Consider the following 17,817-nt stretch of genomic DNA (forward strand, 5'->3'; position numbering starts at 1 on the left):
TATTTCATTCTCAAGGGTTTTATGACATTGTCATCACAACTGCTTTTTACATGACTCACAATTATGATCATGATGTCAGAGCCTATGCTTCTGGTTAACGACGGATTCAAACAGTTTCTCTGCCTAGGACTTACTCCATCTCATGGACTTTGTATACAAGGCTACAAAAATAGATAGGGAATACATGAACTTTTACAACATGTCAACAGACAAACAAGCAATTGGACAAGGAAAATAAAGCAAAAAATACTTTTGTTTTTCACACTGCAAAAGCTCTTTATTGAGAGAGAGAGAGAGAGAGGCGTACTTATATAGCTGTCTTGATGAGTAAGGATACAGTAACATGGGCTGAAAAAGTTCCATAACTAGTGGAAGGGTCACTGATGAATCCATAAGTGATGTGCATCGGAAGATAAAGACTAAAAGCCAGTTAAAAGCTTAACAAATATCAGTTTCTTTTTTTTTTATTGACCTGAGCACTAGCAGCCTCTGCTGCTCTCGTTCTCTCAGACCGTGCTTCCTATGCAAACAAATAGATCACTCTCTTTTTGCCTGACGCAGTATAGTTTGAGGAGCATTTCACCGGGGATCTTTCCGTTTATCTGCTCTCGGATTCATGGTTAAGGCTAATGAAATTGTTTCCAGGTGTCACTTTGAACACGTTTGAGGCTTTATTGGCGTTCCTGGAATGAGAGAGGGGGAGGAGGGGTTATATAGTGGAGTACAGTGAGCACTATGGTGCAACATCATACCATAAAGCCATGGTTGATACTGGTGATGTTTCCTCTCTCTGGCTGTTCTGTCCTTGGTTTTTACAACACATCGTCCCTGTTTTCTATAGCTTCCTATTGTCCCCTGAATAGAAGGAAATCTGTGGCATTCGAAGGTACACCTTGATCACAGGAGGTTGGTGACACTTTAATTGGGGAGGACGGGCTCGTGGTAATGGCTGGAGCAGTATAAGTGGAATGGTATCAAATACATCAAACATATGGCTTCCAGGTGGTTGATGCCATTCCATTAGTGCCGTTTCAGCCATTATTATGAGTCGTCCTCCCCTCAGCAGCCTTCACTGACTGTGATAGGTTATCAGTAAGCTAGGATTGAAAGAATGAAAAAGTATAGTAACTACCGACAGACAGTTGTAAAATGTCTACTGGTAGTGTCTACTGTCTAATCAATGTCTACTGTCTAATCAATGTCTACTGGTGGTGTCTACTGTCTAATAAATGTCTACTGGTGGTGCCTACTGTCTAATCAATGTCTAATGGTGGTGTCTACTGTCTAATCAATGTCTACTGGTGGTGTCTACTATCTAATCAATGTCTACTGTCTAATCAATGTCTACTGGTAGTGTCTACTGTCTAATCAATGTCTACTGTCTAATCAATGTCTACTGGTAGTGTCTACTGTCTAATCAATGTCTACTGTCTAATCAATGTCTACTGGTGGTGTCTACTGTCTAATCAATGTCTACTGGTGGTGTCTACTGTCTAATCAATGTCTACTGGTGGTGTCTACTGTCTAATCAATGTCTACTGGTGGTGTCTACTATCTAATCAATGTCTACTGATGCTGTCTACTGTCTAGTAAATGTCACCTGGTGGTGTCTACTGTCTAATCAATGTCTACTGGTGGTGCCTACTGTCTAATCAATGTCTACTGGTGATGTCTAATGTCTAATCAATGTCTACTGGTGCTGTCTACTGTCTAGTAAATGTCACCTGGTGGTGTCTACTGTCTAATCAATGTCTACTGGTGATGTCTAATGTCTAATCAATGTCTACTGGTACTGTCTACTGTCTAGTAAATGTCACCTGGTGGTGTCTACTGTCTAATCAATGTATACTGGTGGTGCCTACTGTCTAATCAATGTCTACTGGTTATGTCTAATGTCTAATCAATGTCTACTGATGCTGTCTACTGTCTAGTAAATGTCACCTGGTGGTGTCTACTATCTAATCAATGTCTACTGGTGGTGTCTACTGTCTAATCAATGTATACTGGTGGTGCCTACTGTCTAATCAATGTCTACTGGTGATGTCTAATGTCTAATCAATGTCTACTGGTGCTGTCTACTGTCTAGTAAATGTCACCTGGTGGTGTCTACTGTCTAATCAATGTCTACTGGTGGTGTCTACTGTCTAATCAATGTATACTGGTGGTGCCTACTGTCTAATCAATGTCTACTGGTGGTGTCTACTGTCTAATCAATCTCTACTGGTGCTGTCTACTGTCTAATCAATGTCTACTGGTGGTGTCTACTGTCTAATAAATGTATATTGGTGGTGCCTACTGTCTAATCAATGTCTACTGGTGGTGTCTACTGTCTAATCAATGTCTACTGGTGGTGTCTACTGATGGTGTCTACTGTCTAATAAATGTATATTGGTGGTGTCTACTGTCTAATAAATGTCTACTAATGGTGTCTACTGTCTAATAAATGTCTACTGATGGTGTCTACTTTCTAATATATGTCACCTGGTGGTGTCTACTGTCTAGTGCATTCGGAAAGTATTCAGACCCCTTGACTTTTTTTTACATCTTGTTATGTTACAGCCTTATTTTAAAATTGATTAAATGTTTTTCCCCCTCATCAATCTACACACAATCCCCCTCAATGACAAAGCAAAAACAGGTTTTTATCACATTTACATAAGTATTCAGACCCTTTACTCAGTACTTTGTTAAAGCCCCTTTGGCAGTGATTACAGACTTGAGTCTTCTTGAGTATGTCTTGGCACACCTGTATTTGAGGAGTTTCTCCCATTCTTCTCTGCATATCCTCTCAAGTTCTGTCAGGTTGGACGGGAAGCGTCGCTGCACAGCTATTTTCAGGTCACTCCAGAGATGTTCAAGTCCGGGCTCTGGCTGGGCCACTCAAGGAAATTCAGAGACTTCTCCCTTAGCCACTCCTGCGTTTTCTTGGCTGTGTGCTAAGGGTTGTTGTCCTGTTGGAAGGTGAACCTTTGCCCCAGCCTGAGACCCTGAACGCTCTGGAGCAGGTTTTCATCAAGGATCTCTCTGTACTTTGCTCCGTTCATCTTTGCCTCAATCCTGACTAGTCTCCCATTCCCTGCCACTGAAAAACATCTCCACAGCATGATGCTGCCACCACCATGCTTCACCGTAGGGATGGTGCCAGGTTTCCTCCAGACGTGACGCTTGGCATTCAGGCCAAAGAGTTGAATCTTGGTTTCATCAGCCCAGAGAATCTTGTTTCTCATGGTCTGAGAATCATTTAGGTGCCTTTTGGCATACTCCAAGCGGGCTTTCGTGTGCCTTTTACTGAGGAGTGGCTTCCGTCTGGCCACTCTACCATAAAGGCCTGATTGGTGGAGTGCTGCAGAGATGGTTGTCCTTCTGGAAGTTTCTCCCATCTCCACCAAGGCACTCTGGAGCTCTGTCAGTGACTGTTGGGTTCTTGGTTGGGTTCTCTGACTAAGGCCCTTCACCCCTGATTGCTCAGTTTGGCCGGGCGGCCAGCTCTAGGAAGAGTCTTGGTGGTTCCAAACTTCTTCCATTTAAGAATGATGGAGGCCACTGTGTTCTTGGGGAACTTCAATGCTATAGAAATGTGTCGGTACCTTTCCCCATATCTCTGCCTCGATACAATCCCGTCTCGGAGCTCTACGGACAATTCCTTCGACCTCATGGCTTGGTTTTTGCTCTGACATGCACTGTCAACTGTAGGACCTTATAGACAGGTGTGTGCCTTTCCAAATCACGTGCAATCAATTGAATTTACCACAGGTAAATTGTTGATCAAGTTGTAGAAACATCTCAAGGATGATCAATGGAAACATGATGCATCTGAGCTCAATTTCTAGCCTCATAGCAAAAGGTTTGTCTTTTATGTTTAATAAGGCTGAAACGTAACAAAAGGTGGAAAAAGTCAATGGGTCTGATTACTTTCCGAATGCACTGTATATATCAATACTGGTTGTTCGATCATAAACATTCCTCTCATCATTTGGTTTTGAAGGAATGCTTATCTTATTTTTCAACAGTCTAATTGTACACCCTTCGTATGTATTGTGTTTTTGCTCATCTGAGACATTGGGATGTTGGATCACTAGGATAAAGACATATTTGGCTAGAGATTTATCTGAGGGTAAATAGAGCTGAATATATTGATTAAAGTCACCTTGTCCTAGAGAGATTTACACGGTTATAAAAACGTCACACCAGGGTAAGCCTACATGAAATGGCCTTAAAAGCTGCATCTTGGGTACCCTCTTGTGGTGACTATTGACTATTGTGTGAAGAAGATAGTGGTATTTTTGAGTCTGTGTAGTTCTTATTGGGTAATGTAAATGCTTATTTATAATAGGCCAGTCAACCCTTGTAAGTTTTAGATCAGATTATTGTGCAGGAAAAAAAACAAGCATCCGATAGCTTTTCCTATTGTAATGACTTGACTAGATCATAAAGGAACAATTGTCCAGACAGAGGTTTGAGTTTACGAATTTACGGTTTATTAACCCAACTCCACACAGGCTACTGTTTGGCCGTAGCCCACGCCAAATAAATGAAGGATACCCTATAAAACAACCGTGACCTTCTCTTGTGAAGCCCAGACGTAAGAGAAAGAACAATGGCTAAACCTGGTCTTAACTTCTAATGCTCCATCCCCCTGCCCAACCCCCCTCCACGCCACTCCGCCAACCACCAGGATGCCCAGCATCCGAACATTCCAGGCATCCGAACATTCCAGGCATTCCCATGATTGGCAGATAGCAGGTTGATTGGCATGTCGGACCCCGCGAACACTGGGTACTGGTAAGTACAACACAACCAATAGCCTAACACATAACACAAGCTGTCTGTGCAGGTCGCTACACAGCCCCCCCACCACAAAGTCCCTCGTCCCCGAGGGAACAAACAAAGTCTCTGAAGCTACCCGGAGGTCTCCTTTGCCTGCATTGCGGTGATGGTCACAGAGTGTCCAGATGTGAAACAGGGGGCTCCATCCATGGCAGGGGCTGCCCCTCTGGGACCCATGGGATGAAGGCAGGGATATGGGGGACAAGGAAGCGGGAACGGGGAATACAGTCCGTGGCTCCGGGGAACCACGCGGTGACACAGGGAGGGAGACAGGGGGAGTGGGCTGGCTGGAGCCTTGTCTGCGGCACCTGGGGGTAGGTGCCTGGAGGATGTCATTGCCAGAGAGGGGAATTGTGGGGGTCCCTGGGGTTTGGGGAGAAGAGGCCACTCTGTATGGGGCTAACCTGTCCCGGTGCAATGCCACCTTTCTCCCCCTGGGAGGAAGCTGCACCCGGTAAACAACCTCCCCTACCCTCTCCAGGACACTGCAGGGTCCCACCCAGTGACTGTCCAACTTGGGGCATCTGCCTTTTTTCCTTAGGGGGCTGTAGACCCAGACCAGCTCCCCAGCCACAAAGTGCCTTCCCCGGGTGTGCACGTAGTTCCTCTTCTGCTTCACACCTGCATTCACCAGCTGCTCTCTGGCGAAGGTGTGGGCTGGAGTCTCCGGGCATACTCCGGCCCCGGGGGAACATGAGGGCTATCCAGAGGCCGAACCAAACGCCATCTCCGCAGGAGTGCGGATCTCTCGCCCCAGCATGAAGAGCGCAGGCGTGCAGGAGGTGAAGTCTTGGACAGCAGAGCGGCATGCCATGAGGACCATAGGCAGGTGCTTGTCCCAGTCACGCTGGTGTTTGGCAGAGACGATGGCCGGCAGCTGTCCAAGCGTTTTGTTGAAGCGCTCCACAAGGCCATCACTTTGAGGATGGAGAGGAGTAGTGCAGGTCTTGTGCATACCCAGCCTTTCACACATGGTGGCGAACACACGGGACTCAAAGTTTCTGCCTTGGTCGCTGTGGATGAACTCCGCAGCTCCAAACCTGCTGAACATCCCCGCTGTCAGGGCGTCGACGATGGTCTCTGCCTCCTGGTCAGGCAGAGCATAGGCCTCGGGCCATTTTGTAAAATAGTCCATGGACGTGAGCACCCAGCGGTTTCCACTGTCTGTGGTGGGGAACGGCCCAACTACATCCACTCCCACCCTCTCCATGGGAGCCCCCACTGGGAACTGTTGGAGCTCAGCATGAGAGCGCCCTGGGGGGCCCTTTCTCGCTGTGCAGATGTCACAGCGGCAGCAAAAGTCCTCCACATCCCTCTTGTGCTGCCCCCAGTAAAAGCCCTGACGGAGGCGGCGCAGTGTTTTTGTGACCCCAAAGTGTCCAGTCCCCACCCCCCCATGAGTGCTCTGGAGCACAGCCTCCCGCAATGCTTTTGGGACCACCACCTGCCACCTCTCCTCTCCCGTAGCTGACTCCTTCCATGCCCGCTGTAGCACGCCATCAGCCAGCAGCAGTCTCTCAAACTTTGACCACAACTCTTTGGTCGCGAGTGAGAGCGCTGTCACCTCTTCCCACGGTGGCCTCACCTGCGCCTCTACCCACTGTAGCACTGGCTGTAGGTCTGTGTCCCGTCCCTGCTGCTGCCCCCATTTAGCCACGTCGACAGTCTGCAGCTCACAGCAGACAGGCCCACTCGCCCGACACACTGTGGCACAGACCCCCTCCTCTGCACACAGCTATCTCTCACGTCCCTCTCTTCGCTCACAGTGGCAGCAGCCCTGCAGTACAGGGCCGACGGGACTCGGCGTTGGAGTGGCGTGCCCCTGCCCTGTGCACCACCGTGAAGTCATACGGCTGAAGCTCCTCCAACCAGCGAGCCACCTGCCCCTCTGGCTCTCTGAAAGACATGAGCCACTGGAGAGCAGAGTGGTCAGTCCTTACAGTAAAGGGCAGGCTACCCAGGTAGTACTTGAAGTGTTTGTCTGCAGCCACAACAGCCAAGAGCTCCCGCCGGGTGACACAGTAGCGGCGCTCATGTCAAATGTTTTGCTGAAGTACGCCACCACTCTCTCCCCCTCTGGCCCCACCTGGGCCAGCACCCCACCCATGCCCACATTGCTCGCGTCTGTGTCCAGAATAAAGGGCACGGTGAGGTCATGGGGCGAGCACGGGGGCCTCGATCGGTGCACGTTTGAGGGTGTTGAAGTTCTCCTCACACTCCACTGTCCAAGTGAAGGCCTTGTCCTTCGGTAGCAGGCGGTTCAGGGGAGCAGCGACGCTTGAGAAGCCCCGTACAAACCTCCTGTAGTACGAGGCCAGGCCCAGGAAGCTCTTCAGCTGACGCTGGTCGTGGGGGTGGGCCAGTCTCGGACAGCCCCCAACTTGTCCTCCATGGTACTGATCCCCTCCTTCCCCACTCGGTGGCCCAAGAAGGACACCTCTCTCCTCATGAAGTGGCACTTCTCGGGGTGGAGCTTCAGACCTGCGGCAGCCACCCGCTCCAGCACACGCCGTAGCGCCCCCAGGGCTGACTGGAAGGAGCTGCCATGGGCCAGGATGTCATCGAGGTATACCAGACACTGCTGTCGGGGGATGCCATCCAGCACCCTGTCCATCAAATGCTCAAAAGTAGCTGGAGCGTTGCACAGGCCGAAGCACAGGACCTTGAACTGCCAGTGTCCTCTGTTAGTGGAGAATGCAGTTTTGGCTCTGGCCTCTGGGGAGAGGGGCACCTGCCAGTAGCCACTGAGGAGGTCTAGTGAGGAGAACCAGGAGGACCCCCTAACCAGGTCCAGCGACTCATTGATACGTGGTATGGGGTATGAGTCCTTCCTGGTTACCTCATTCAGCCGCCTGTAGTCTGCACAGAACCTCAGCTTGCCCCCCTTCTTCGGAACCATGACGACTGGCGCCGCCCAGGGGCTGTCTGAGGGCTCGATGAAGTCTGCCCGCTGCATCTCCAACACAGCCTTGTCTGCCGCCTCCTGGCGTGCCAGCGGGATACGGCGAGGACGCATCTTGATGGGTCGACCATCACCTGTGTCGATCTCATGCTGCACCAGATGAGTCTGACCCACCTCTTCCTCACTCAGCGCAAAGCTTTTTCTGAATTCAAACAGCAACTGCCACAACCATTCCTGCTGCTCGGGGTCAAGACCAACACAGTTCCTCCCCCATATCTCCCTCACTGCAGACAGTGTTCTCTCCTCTCCCATCTGGGGTAGCTGGGCTGGGGGGGCGCGGCCCGGGCTCACGGAGGAATGTGTCATGGAGGTAGCTGGGGGAATATGCAACACACAGCCGTAGGTGACAGGGGGGCTGGGGAAAAGTCACACACAGATGTGGTGGGGGGGGGGGGGGGGGGGGGGGGGGGGGCAGCCATGAGTCTCTGCTGCTTTAACTGTTGGAGTAAAGGGTTTGTTGGGTTGAGTGAATGTGACATTAGGGGGGGCCATGGTGACTGCCGGCCCTCCCTGGAAGCTCAGTGTGCTCCCATTTAGGTCTAACTGGCAGCCTGTGCTCCTAAGAAAGTCCAACCCCAGGATACAAGGGTCCTGCACAGCCGCCACCCACACAGGATGACGCACAGTCCTGCCCCCTACTGTCAGAGTCATTATTCTCTTCCCTTTCATGGGTGCCAGCTCACCTGTGACTGTGCGAAGCTGCACAGTTGTGGGCTCAAACTGAGTCCAACCTGGCACAATATCCGGCCTCACCAGGGTTACTGTGGACCCAGTGTCCACCAGGGCAGAGCAGGGCACCCCCCCACAGTGACAGGGACATGACCAAAGTTCCCAAAACAGGTTCTGCCTACCACAACAACAGGATCCATCCGCTTGCCCTTGTCTGCTTCTGGGGGAAGTGGAGCCTTGCTTCCCTGTCTGTGCCGGTGGGCTCCTCCTGAAGATGATGGTGGTTGGGAAAGAAAGCCAGGGGTCCACACTAGAACATTCCTCTTTGGATGACTTCTATTCTATTCTATTCTATTTGAATGGCCAGCAGGCCTATCTTCTAGTCAGCGGAGTACCAAGAATGCTGCTGAAGCTAATTGAATGCTGTGAGCTTCCTCATTGGCTATCTTCACTATCAGTCGATTAGCCAATTCGAACTTCCGCCTTCTCGCAACACTTTCTTGGAAATGATGTGTTCCACTAGATAGCACAGCCACAAAGTCAAAATTGACTATATCGTAAAAATTTATAAAAATACAAAATAGATTTTTGGTCTTAATTTAAGGTTAGGGTTATGCATAATGTTAGCAATGTGTTTAAGATTAGGGTTAAGATAACGTTTAGGTTTAAAATCACATTTTAAGAAGATAAATTGTAGAAATGGGCGGGGTTTATGATATTGTGGCTGTAGTAACTAGGGACGACCGGAAATTATGTACACATGCCGTTGTCGCAGTGTATTTCAAGTAACAGGTTCGGTTTTGCGTTTACTGACTTTTTTTTACATCGAAACATTTCAGTGCATAGAATCGTTTTGTGGCAATTCTTTATAGTGTACATATGGCGTATCCAGGATATGGCGGGGTGAGTAAACGTGTGTTCTTTTGACTGTGATTTTACAGTAGTCTATATAAGTCAGGAGTTTGGCCTATTTCATTTCCGACAAGGGGAGTGCTCAGATAAGACTCCTAAAATGTATCTTTGTTATGATGAAACATTGTAACACGGTAGGTTGTAAGCACAATCGTTTCAAAGTATCGACATTGAAAGGTTTCGCATCTTTCTAGGCAAGTAACTGTTAGGCTATATCTTGGTTATGAAAAAAGTTGATATTGCCCTCAGTTCTAGCTACTTAGTTTAGTCACTAGTTTCAGTATTCATATAAATTGTTATTGTCCCCTTCGGTGAATTCGTAGGGGACAATAACTGTGGATCTGTCTCCCCGTATGTTCTTTCGTACATTAGTCACACACGATATCTCAGACAGCATTGGGCCGATTTTGATGAAACTTGGTTGAATGAATCGTCTTGTCATTGTGATCCGGAATGTAGAAAATTACGCTGATTGGCCCAAGGTGGGAGCTAAAGTAATTAACTGAAAAAACTCTCACGTGCGAGGCATATTTGCATTTAGATAGAACATTTGGGCAGCGTCGGAGCGTCTTGTCATTTTCCTCACAAGGTTAAAGGGGATGTCCTGTGGCTCAATGTAATGCAATGTAATGCAATGGAATTGGAGTCATAGACTAGTCCACACCCTGCTAATATTGTCAGTGAAAATAAATATCCTCACTACATCTAGAAATAGGTCCACAACCTGCTAATTTTGCTTATATTGACAGTGAAAATATTTAGAAATAGGAAACTGGAAAGAATGCACATGACTCAATTATAAACAATCACCCGACTACATCATATACGTATGACTACTCTCTGAGGAAGACGTCATGTGATGTTCAAACGTCAGTAATAGTATACCTGTTTGCTTCCCATCAAGGCATCAAGCCTTAGTGTAAGAACAACTACAGTGTCTTCAGAAAGTATTCATGCCCCTTGACTTATTCCTTATGTTGGTGTTACAGCCTGAGTGCAAAATGGGTGAAAAAAGTATAATTTAATCCATCTACACACAATAACGACTAAGTAAAAACCTGTCTCTAGACTTATTAGCACATTTATTGAAAATGAAATACAGAAATATCTCATTTGCGTAAGTATTCGCACCCGAGTCAATACTTTGTAGAAGCACATTTGTCAGCGACTACAGCTGTGAGTCTTTTGGGGTAAGTCTCTAAGAGCTTTGCACATCTGGCTTGTACAATATTTGCCCCTTTATTCGTAAAAAAAAATGATTTGAGCTCTTTTCAAGTCTTGCCATAGATTTTCAAGGCAATTTTATGTCTAAACTGTAAGTAGGCCACTCAGGAATATTCAATGTCATCTTGGTAAGAAACTTCAGTGTAGATTTGGCCTTGTGTTTTAGGTTATTGTCCTGCTGAAAGGTGAATTTGCCTCCCGGTGTCTGTTTGAAAGCAGATTGCTCTAGCTTTTCCTCTAAGATTTACCTGTACCTATAGCTGTTTATTTGTATCCTAAAAAACACCCACGTCGATGACAAGCATACCCATAACCTGATGCAGCCACCACCATGCTTGAAAATATGAAGAGTGGTACTCGGCGATGTGTTGTGTTGGATTTGCCCTATAACACTTTGTATTCATGACAAAAGTGAATTGCTTTGCTATTTTTTTTATTTTTTTACAGTATTACTTTAGTGCCTTGTTGCAAACAGGATGCATGTTTTAGAATATTTTTAATCTGTACAGTCATCCTTCCTTTCACTCTGTCATTTAGGTTAATATTGTGGAGTAACTACAATGTTGTTGATCCATCCTCAACCATTAAACTCTATAACTGCTTTAAAATCACCATTGTCCTCATGGTGAAACCTTGCTCAAAGGTATATTCAGCGTCTGCTTTGTTTATTTTTACACATCTACCGATCGGTGCCCTTTGTGAGTCATTGAAAAACCCCCCTGGTCTTTGTTGTTGAATATGTGCTTAATTCATTACTTGATTTGAGGTACCTTACAGATACTTGCATGTGTGGGATGCAGATATGGGGTAGTTATTTAGAAATCAAGTTGACCACTATTTTTGAACACGGAATGAGTCCATGCAACTTATTATGTGATTTTTAAGCACGTTTTTACTTCTGAACTTATTTAGGCTTGCCATAACAAAGGTGTTGAATACTTATTGATTCAAGACATTTCATCTTTACATATTTAATTTCAAAATTTTCTACAAACAAAATTTCACTGTTATTAAGGGGTATTGGGTGTTGTATCAGTGACACAAAATCTCAATTTAATCGATGTTAAATTCAGACTGTAACACAATTTTGGGGGGGGGGAAAGTCAAGGGGTGTGAGTACTTTCTTTAGGCACTGTATATAGCTGCTTGTTTTTTGAGTGCTCCAATCTGTTTTATATTGAATTAGTCATTTTGGGAAGTTTTCCTTAAGTCCAGTTACTTGATGACTGTACTCTCCTTTTCTTGTCAGTATGGAGGAACAATGCAAGGCATGCAACTCCAGGGTATGCCCATGCAGGGTGGACCCATGGGAGGCCCACCCCAGGCAGGCTACCCCCAGAATGGTGGAGGCTACCCTGGGACCTTTGCTGCTCCTCCTCAGCAGCCTGTTAATGACCCCATGTGGGGGTACTTTACTACCATAGCAGGACAGGTGAGTGATCAATGCTTTCATTTAAATTCATGATCATTGGTACAGTAAATATTCCTATTTGGATAGAACGCAACATTACTGGCTTCCTGAGTGGTGTAGTGGTCTAAGGCACTGTATCACAGTGCTTGAGGTGTCACTACAGACCCAGGTTCGATCCCACAACCGGCTGTGACCCGGTGTCCCATAGGGCGGTGCACAATTTGGCCCTGCATCGTCCGGGTTAGGCTGGGGGGGCTTTACTTGGCTCATCGCGCTCTAGCGACTCCTTTTGGCGGGCCGGGCGCCTGACTTCGGTCGTCAGTTGAAAGGTGTTTCCTCCAACACATTGGTGCAGCTGGCGTCCGGGTTAAGCGTGTTTTGGAGGACGCATGACTCAACCTTTGCCTCTCCTGAGCTCGTTGGGGAGTTGCAGCGACGAGACAAGATCGCAATTGGATATCATAAAATTGGGGAGAAAAAGTGGGTTAAAAATACAACAACAAAAAATAATGCAACATTACTGGTACATGCATGATGTGATGATGTCATGGTTACCCCACAAAGTGATCTCAAGACATTCAAGTCACCTAAAAAAAAAATGTATATATTAAATTCACCGCACAGTAATAAGTTGTTGTTGGAGAGTAATCTTACAGGGATATTCCTCTGTGCAGGATGGTGAGATTGATGCAGAGGAGCTTCAAAGTTGTCTTACACAGACTGGTATCAGTGGCACCTATACTCGTAAGTTCACACCGTCCCACCATCCAAGGTTCACTTTGTGGTTCATAAATGATCCAATTATATGATGTGTGTTTTATGATTTGATTATCCCGCATTAACATAGTCTTTGCAAAGACTTGTCACAGGTTTTATGATTGGTATTGTCTGTTTTTCATTGTGTGATCGTGGTTTCTCTTCTCCCAACAGCCTTCAGTTTGGAGACATGTAGAATCATGATCGCAATGCTGGATGTATCCTTTCTATGTCAATGCATCTCTTGGACTGGGCCTCTGTCCAGTGTCATTGAAGTTTGTTTGGTATTGCACTTTGCTACTTGCTGGTGAAAAATGAATAGAAGTCATAAATGTTAATTAATAAACCCACTGTGTCAGTGCTGAGTTCATCCTTTTCTTTTAACAGTTGTAGAGGTGGGAAAGCTTTGAGCAGTAGGTGGCCGGCTGCAGTATATTTGACTCTTATACAAGGCCTAGTCTACTGGGTCCCATTCAGTATGTATTTGCCAATGAATTTGCAAGACGGAACTTCGCTCATGCTCCATTTGCATCATGCCTGTAGCTCCATTTTCAGAGGTAGAGGCACATTCATGTCCTGTTTCTCTCTGAACATGTTCATCCTCCTTATGGACAGTAATAGACTTTACAACAAGGATGTACAACAGTCAGCATTTGCAGTTTGGGATGTTCTATAACATGTATTTTCTTCAGGTTAAACCCATGATACGCGTGTAAGTGGGCCATATTGAGACAGGATTACTTATGGAATTGATTCAGTCGCAGAAAGGTCTGGTTCTCCCACAACATTTACCACAACTCATCATATCCTGTGTGAGACCAGTTCACATGGCCGTTTTTAGTTTCTCTTTAGCTAAGGAACAGAGTTAACCCTTAACTAACCGCCCACCAGAGAGACATGACCGGAAAGCTGGGCTTCAATGAGTTCAAGGAGCTGTTTGCTGCCTTGAGTGGCTGGAAGCAGAACTTCATGATGTTCGACCAGGACCGGAGTGGCACGGTGGAACCCCATGAGATGACCCAGTCCATCTCCGCTATGGGTGAGTCAGTGCTCTGCCAGGCTAATGATATGGGATAGTCCATTTTGATAGGATGATGACATGGGATAGTCCATTCTGCCATCCAAAGAGGGGCAGCGTTCCAGAGCCTGGTTCAGATGCAGCATCCGAAATGGGTTGGGAGGCTTGACTTCCTTAAATGATTTAAACCATTGATGATAGACTCCTACAATAAATCTAATTTTAGTGTAGCTGGAGATAATTTCAAGGTATTGGTCTGAGACCCTTCTTGATACAAAGTAGCTGGACAATTAGGCAAAGGCTGGTGTTTATGATCATTGTCAACTAAATGCATTGGTGTCGATCCTAATACTATGTTGGCGTATGAATAATTGAATGCATGTTGTGATCTCTTACTACAGGCTACAGGATCAGCCCGCAAGCTCTGAACGCTGTCATCAAACGCTACAGCAAGGCTGGCCGAATCTACTTTGACGACTATGTGGCATGTGCTGTGAAGCTTCGCGCCCTCACAGGTAAGATGCTGACTTGGAGGCTGCACATGACGATGTTTAACTTCAGTGTTTTTTTTTAAATTCAACAGCATTTCACATTTCCTCACAATCCAGAGCTATGGGTTTCGTTATAAAATAACACAAATTCTGTCATTCACTGACATTTGACTCATTCAAAGCCATTATCTTTTGTGGTGTAATCTGTCTTGTTTTGTCCTGGTCTCTTTTGTGCATGTACATTCGTAGGCTCATTAGCACAGTGTCTCGCTGGGTATTGTAGTCCAATGAATGGCATTTAAATTTCACCTCTACACTGCCATCTTTACTATGTGTCTCCACAGAGAGCTTCAGGAGGAGAGACCAGATGCAGCAGGGGGCTGTCAACTTCCAATACGATGACGTAAGTGCAATTCGGGGCCGTGTTTAGTAGGCACACAACGGAAGAAAACACTGAAACGGGAAGGTACTATCTGAACATGCATTTTTTTAATTTTCGGTTTCATTTTAAAACAGTGTGTCCTGATGAACACAACCCAGTTTTCCTCTCTCTCATTCCCCAGCCTGTAATGGGATTCCAAATAGCCTGTCCTGACATGCAAGTTATAGTAATTACATCAAAATGAGCTAATTTTCTCTTGATTTTCCTCCTGCAGTTTATCCTGTGTACAATGGCCATCTGAGTGGTGTGGCCTGGCCCGGCCCATCCCGTGCTGGAGTCAGAGGGAGGGGCACTTCAACCGGCAGTCTGGGGCTCGCTGACCACTTCCCCTAAATAATAGGATGGCACCAATCAATATTAGCCAAAAATTCTTAGGTTGAGTCCCATGGCCAACTTAAAACGGGGAAGGAGGTTACAACAGAAACTGCTTGCTTGCCATAATGTCTGCCTTTCTTGTACAATATGCAGGTATGTGCAGATTTGCCAGATATCATATGGCGTGTTTCTAAATGTATCTACTTGTTGTAAATTCTGTTGCTAAATGACAGTGGTAGATTTGAACAAAAAGGGATAGCAGAGATGCTTCTACACCTGCATTGCTTGCTGTTTGGGGTTTTAGGCTGGGTTTCTGTACAGCACTTCGAGATATTAGCTGATGTACGAAGGGCTATATAAAATAAACTTGATTGATTGATGTTACTGATCTTTACGATGGTTACTTTTGTGCCATTTACAATCTCTGATCATACGGTTTCCATATTCTTCCCCATCACTGTATATGTTCTGTTTTTATAACCACTATTGTTTTATAACCATTATATAGGTGTGAATTACATTTACATTAAACATTCCGTACATTTTGAAGTATAGATGTATAATAATATTTTTATTACAAATATACAGTTATGCTGGCTTTGCCTTTTTTAAGGTAACTATATGCATCTCTTGATTTGAATGAAATGTGGCCTAATGCAATACACAAGTTAAACATTAGGGCATTCACAAATCTATGAATAACCTGCACTGTGTTGTAAACATGCACTGTTATTCCTTCGCAAAGAAAAGCATGCATTAACTACCACCAACAATTACGTCTACAACTTTTTTTGTGATAACCTGCATTTTCATAGTTCAGGGTGAAATATTTCTCAGACATGTAGTTAAGTGCTTTGTGACCATTGGGGCATTCATCAGTGATATTGGTGTTATTCACAACACAATAAACTCAGTTTGTAGTCCCTATGCATTCTGTTTATTAATTTATACAATTACACAAATGGTTTTCATCAATATATGTACACAATATATTACATTTCTTTAAATACAGTATATTCAAGGACAAACATTCATATCAGCTGTTAAGTGTTGCATTGTATAAAATACAGTGGCAAACATTTTTAAAAAATGCATAAAAACAATTGTGAACAGCACTAGATTTAAAAAGTGACATTTCTCTAGTAAAGCACACATTTTTTTTGTTTAATTTCTGTGCAAAAGTGTGACCTTTGAAAAGTTCAGTGGGGCACTCTTCAGGTATTGGACATGTCATGTTTCAGCTACTTTGTATAGCATATGTGCTCTGGAAAGATTATACTCGAAACACCTTAGCTTGTTTTGCCAGGGTTATGTGTGTTTCAGCCCATCCGTGGTGGGTTTTAAAACAGATCCGCAGTCGTGGCCACTTAACTGGCATTACAATGACATGGAGCGAAGGACCTGTGCCCTCCGAAAAGGCTTATAGCTGTGTATGGGCACAACTCATAGGATAGGGCCGGTACGATCTGAAATTAAAGGTAGACTCCGCAATATGTCGTATTGCTGAGTCTGCCTTTAATTCAAACCCAACTAAGTACTGCTACAAAACATGCATAGCTATAGTATTCCTAATGAATATGACTTCCCTAGATTCCATTTGCCCTGACAAAGTTATTAGTACATCTGTTAATTGCTACATATGGGAGCATGATATGTGTTTTTCATAATGTATCTCACTCACTTCTTGGGCTGATACACAATTGAACCAAAACACATACAAAAATTATGGAAAATCAAGTGTTCTCTTATAGAAATAATGGGTGTATTTATTCATGATAAATTCATGATAAATCACAAACACGTTTTGAAATCTGTTAAAACAAATTGCCAGCTGATGTTGATCCATGCAATACCACATATCTGACTATGTTTGTGTTTGTGTAAAATAAGTCATAAAACTAAAATGACTTAATTTGTGACATGCAGAATCTGTCCATATTCAATACATTTACATTGCTGACTGTTGAATGCATATTATTCAGCTGAATAAATGTGTTTAGGACATTTGTGAAGGCTATTGTAGGTTAGAAAAAACTAAGGCTAACGAGGGTTAAGCTGCTAGCTCGGCCTGAATCTCTACGTTGTCGGTTTCTGACACCGTCTCAGCATTGATTTTGTCACTTGGTTAGAAACAGTAATAAAATCTGCATTCTTGGAATATAAATGGAAGCCCCTAAACATGCATGGAAAGAAGAGTTGAAGCTTAAAGATTGTGGGGTACAGTACTTATGAAAGGTATTAATTAAAGGTAGACTCAGCGGGTTTACTTCCTGCTTATAGACAACAACAGAATCAAATCTGTCAAACTGCTACTATTGGCTCTTCCTTTGCATGATTGGCAATAGACAATAGTGGCAGATTACAATGTTGTAGTTGATTTCTGAAACGAGGATGTTTGTATGATGATATACTGCTATGTCTACTGTACCTTTAAATAATTGGTTACATGTAACTACTCAATAACTAGTAAGGAAAATGAAATAGAATTTGGCCTGATTCCTCTTATTACAATTCAAAAAAGATCTGAGAAATTCATATTTTGAGAGTTGCTATTCATTGTAGTTTTCTACATCTGAACAGTTAATGTTGTTTTACAACTCCTGTTATACAATGATATGCATTTCGTTAAGTGCAGGCCCCTTTCAAGAGAGAAGTGATCCTGCACATCGATTACATATATGAAAAATAATCATTAGTCCACCCTGTTCATGCCTCTTTGTGTGTGTAGTTACAGTAATAAATAGTTTTTAATACAATACCAAAAAACTCATAAATATGCATACACTTCCC

The 17,817-nt window shown here is 44.7% G+C and overlaps 1 protein-coding gene across 1 annotated transcript; it reads left to right on the top strand.

Annotated features, from left to right (window-relative positions):
• Positions 1–9,208: 9,208 nt before the first annotated feature.
• gca (grancalcin) lies at positions 9,209–15,954 on the top strand. Its single transcript, XM_038998130.1, has 8 exons — positions 9,209–9,361; positions 11,844–12,026; positions 12,680–12,749; positions 12,936–12,979; positions 13,653–13,800; positions 14,181–14,294; positions 14,615–14,673; positions 14,927–15,954. Exons 1-8 carry the CDS (start codon positions 9,338–9,340, stop codon positions 14,951–14,953), a joined length of 669 nt encoding a protein of 222 aa, XP_038854058.1. The 5' UTR covers positions 9,209–9,337; the 3' UTR covers positions 14,954–15,954.
• The last annotated feature ends 1,863 nt before the right edge of the window (positions 15,955–17,817 follow it).

Source organism: Salvelinus namaycush, chromosome 7 (genome assembly GCF_016432855.1).
Source record: "Salvelinus namaycush isolate Seneca chromosome 7, SaNama_1.0, whole genome shotgun sequence".
NCBI classification, from domain to species: Eukaryota; Metazoa; Chordata; class Actinopteri; order Salmoniformes; family Salmonidae; genus Salvelinus; species Salvelinus namaycush.

Excerpts from the sequence above, each read along its gene's own strand:
- gca (XM_038998130.1), top strand. The coding sequence starts at position 9,338 with ATGGCGTATCCAGGATATGGCGGG. Across the intron at positions 12,027-12,679 it reads TTACTACCATAGCAGGACAG|GATGGTGAGATTGATGCAGA; the intron begins GTGAGTGATCAA and ends TCCTCTGTGCAG. Across the intron at positions 13,801-14,180 it reads CCAGTCCATCTCCGCTATGG|GCTACAGGATCAGCCCGCAA; the intron begins GTGAGTCAGTGC and ends CTCTTACTACAG.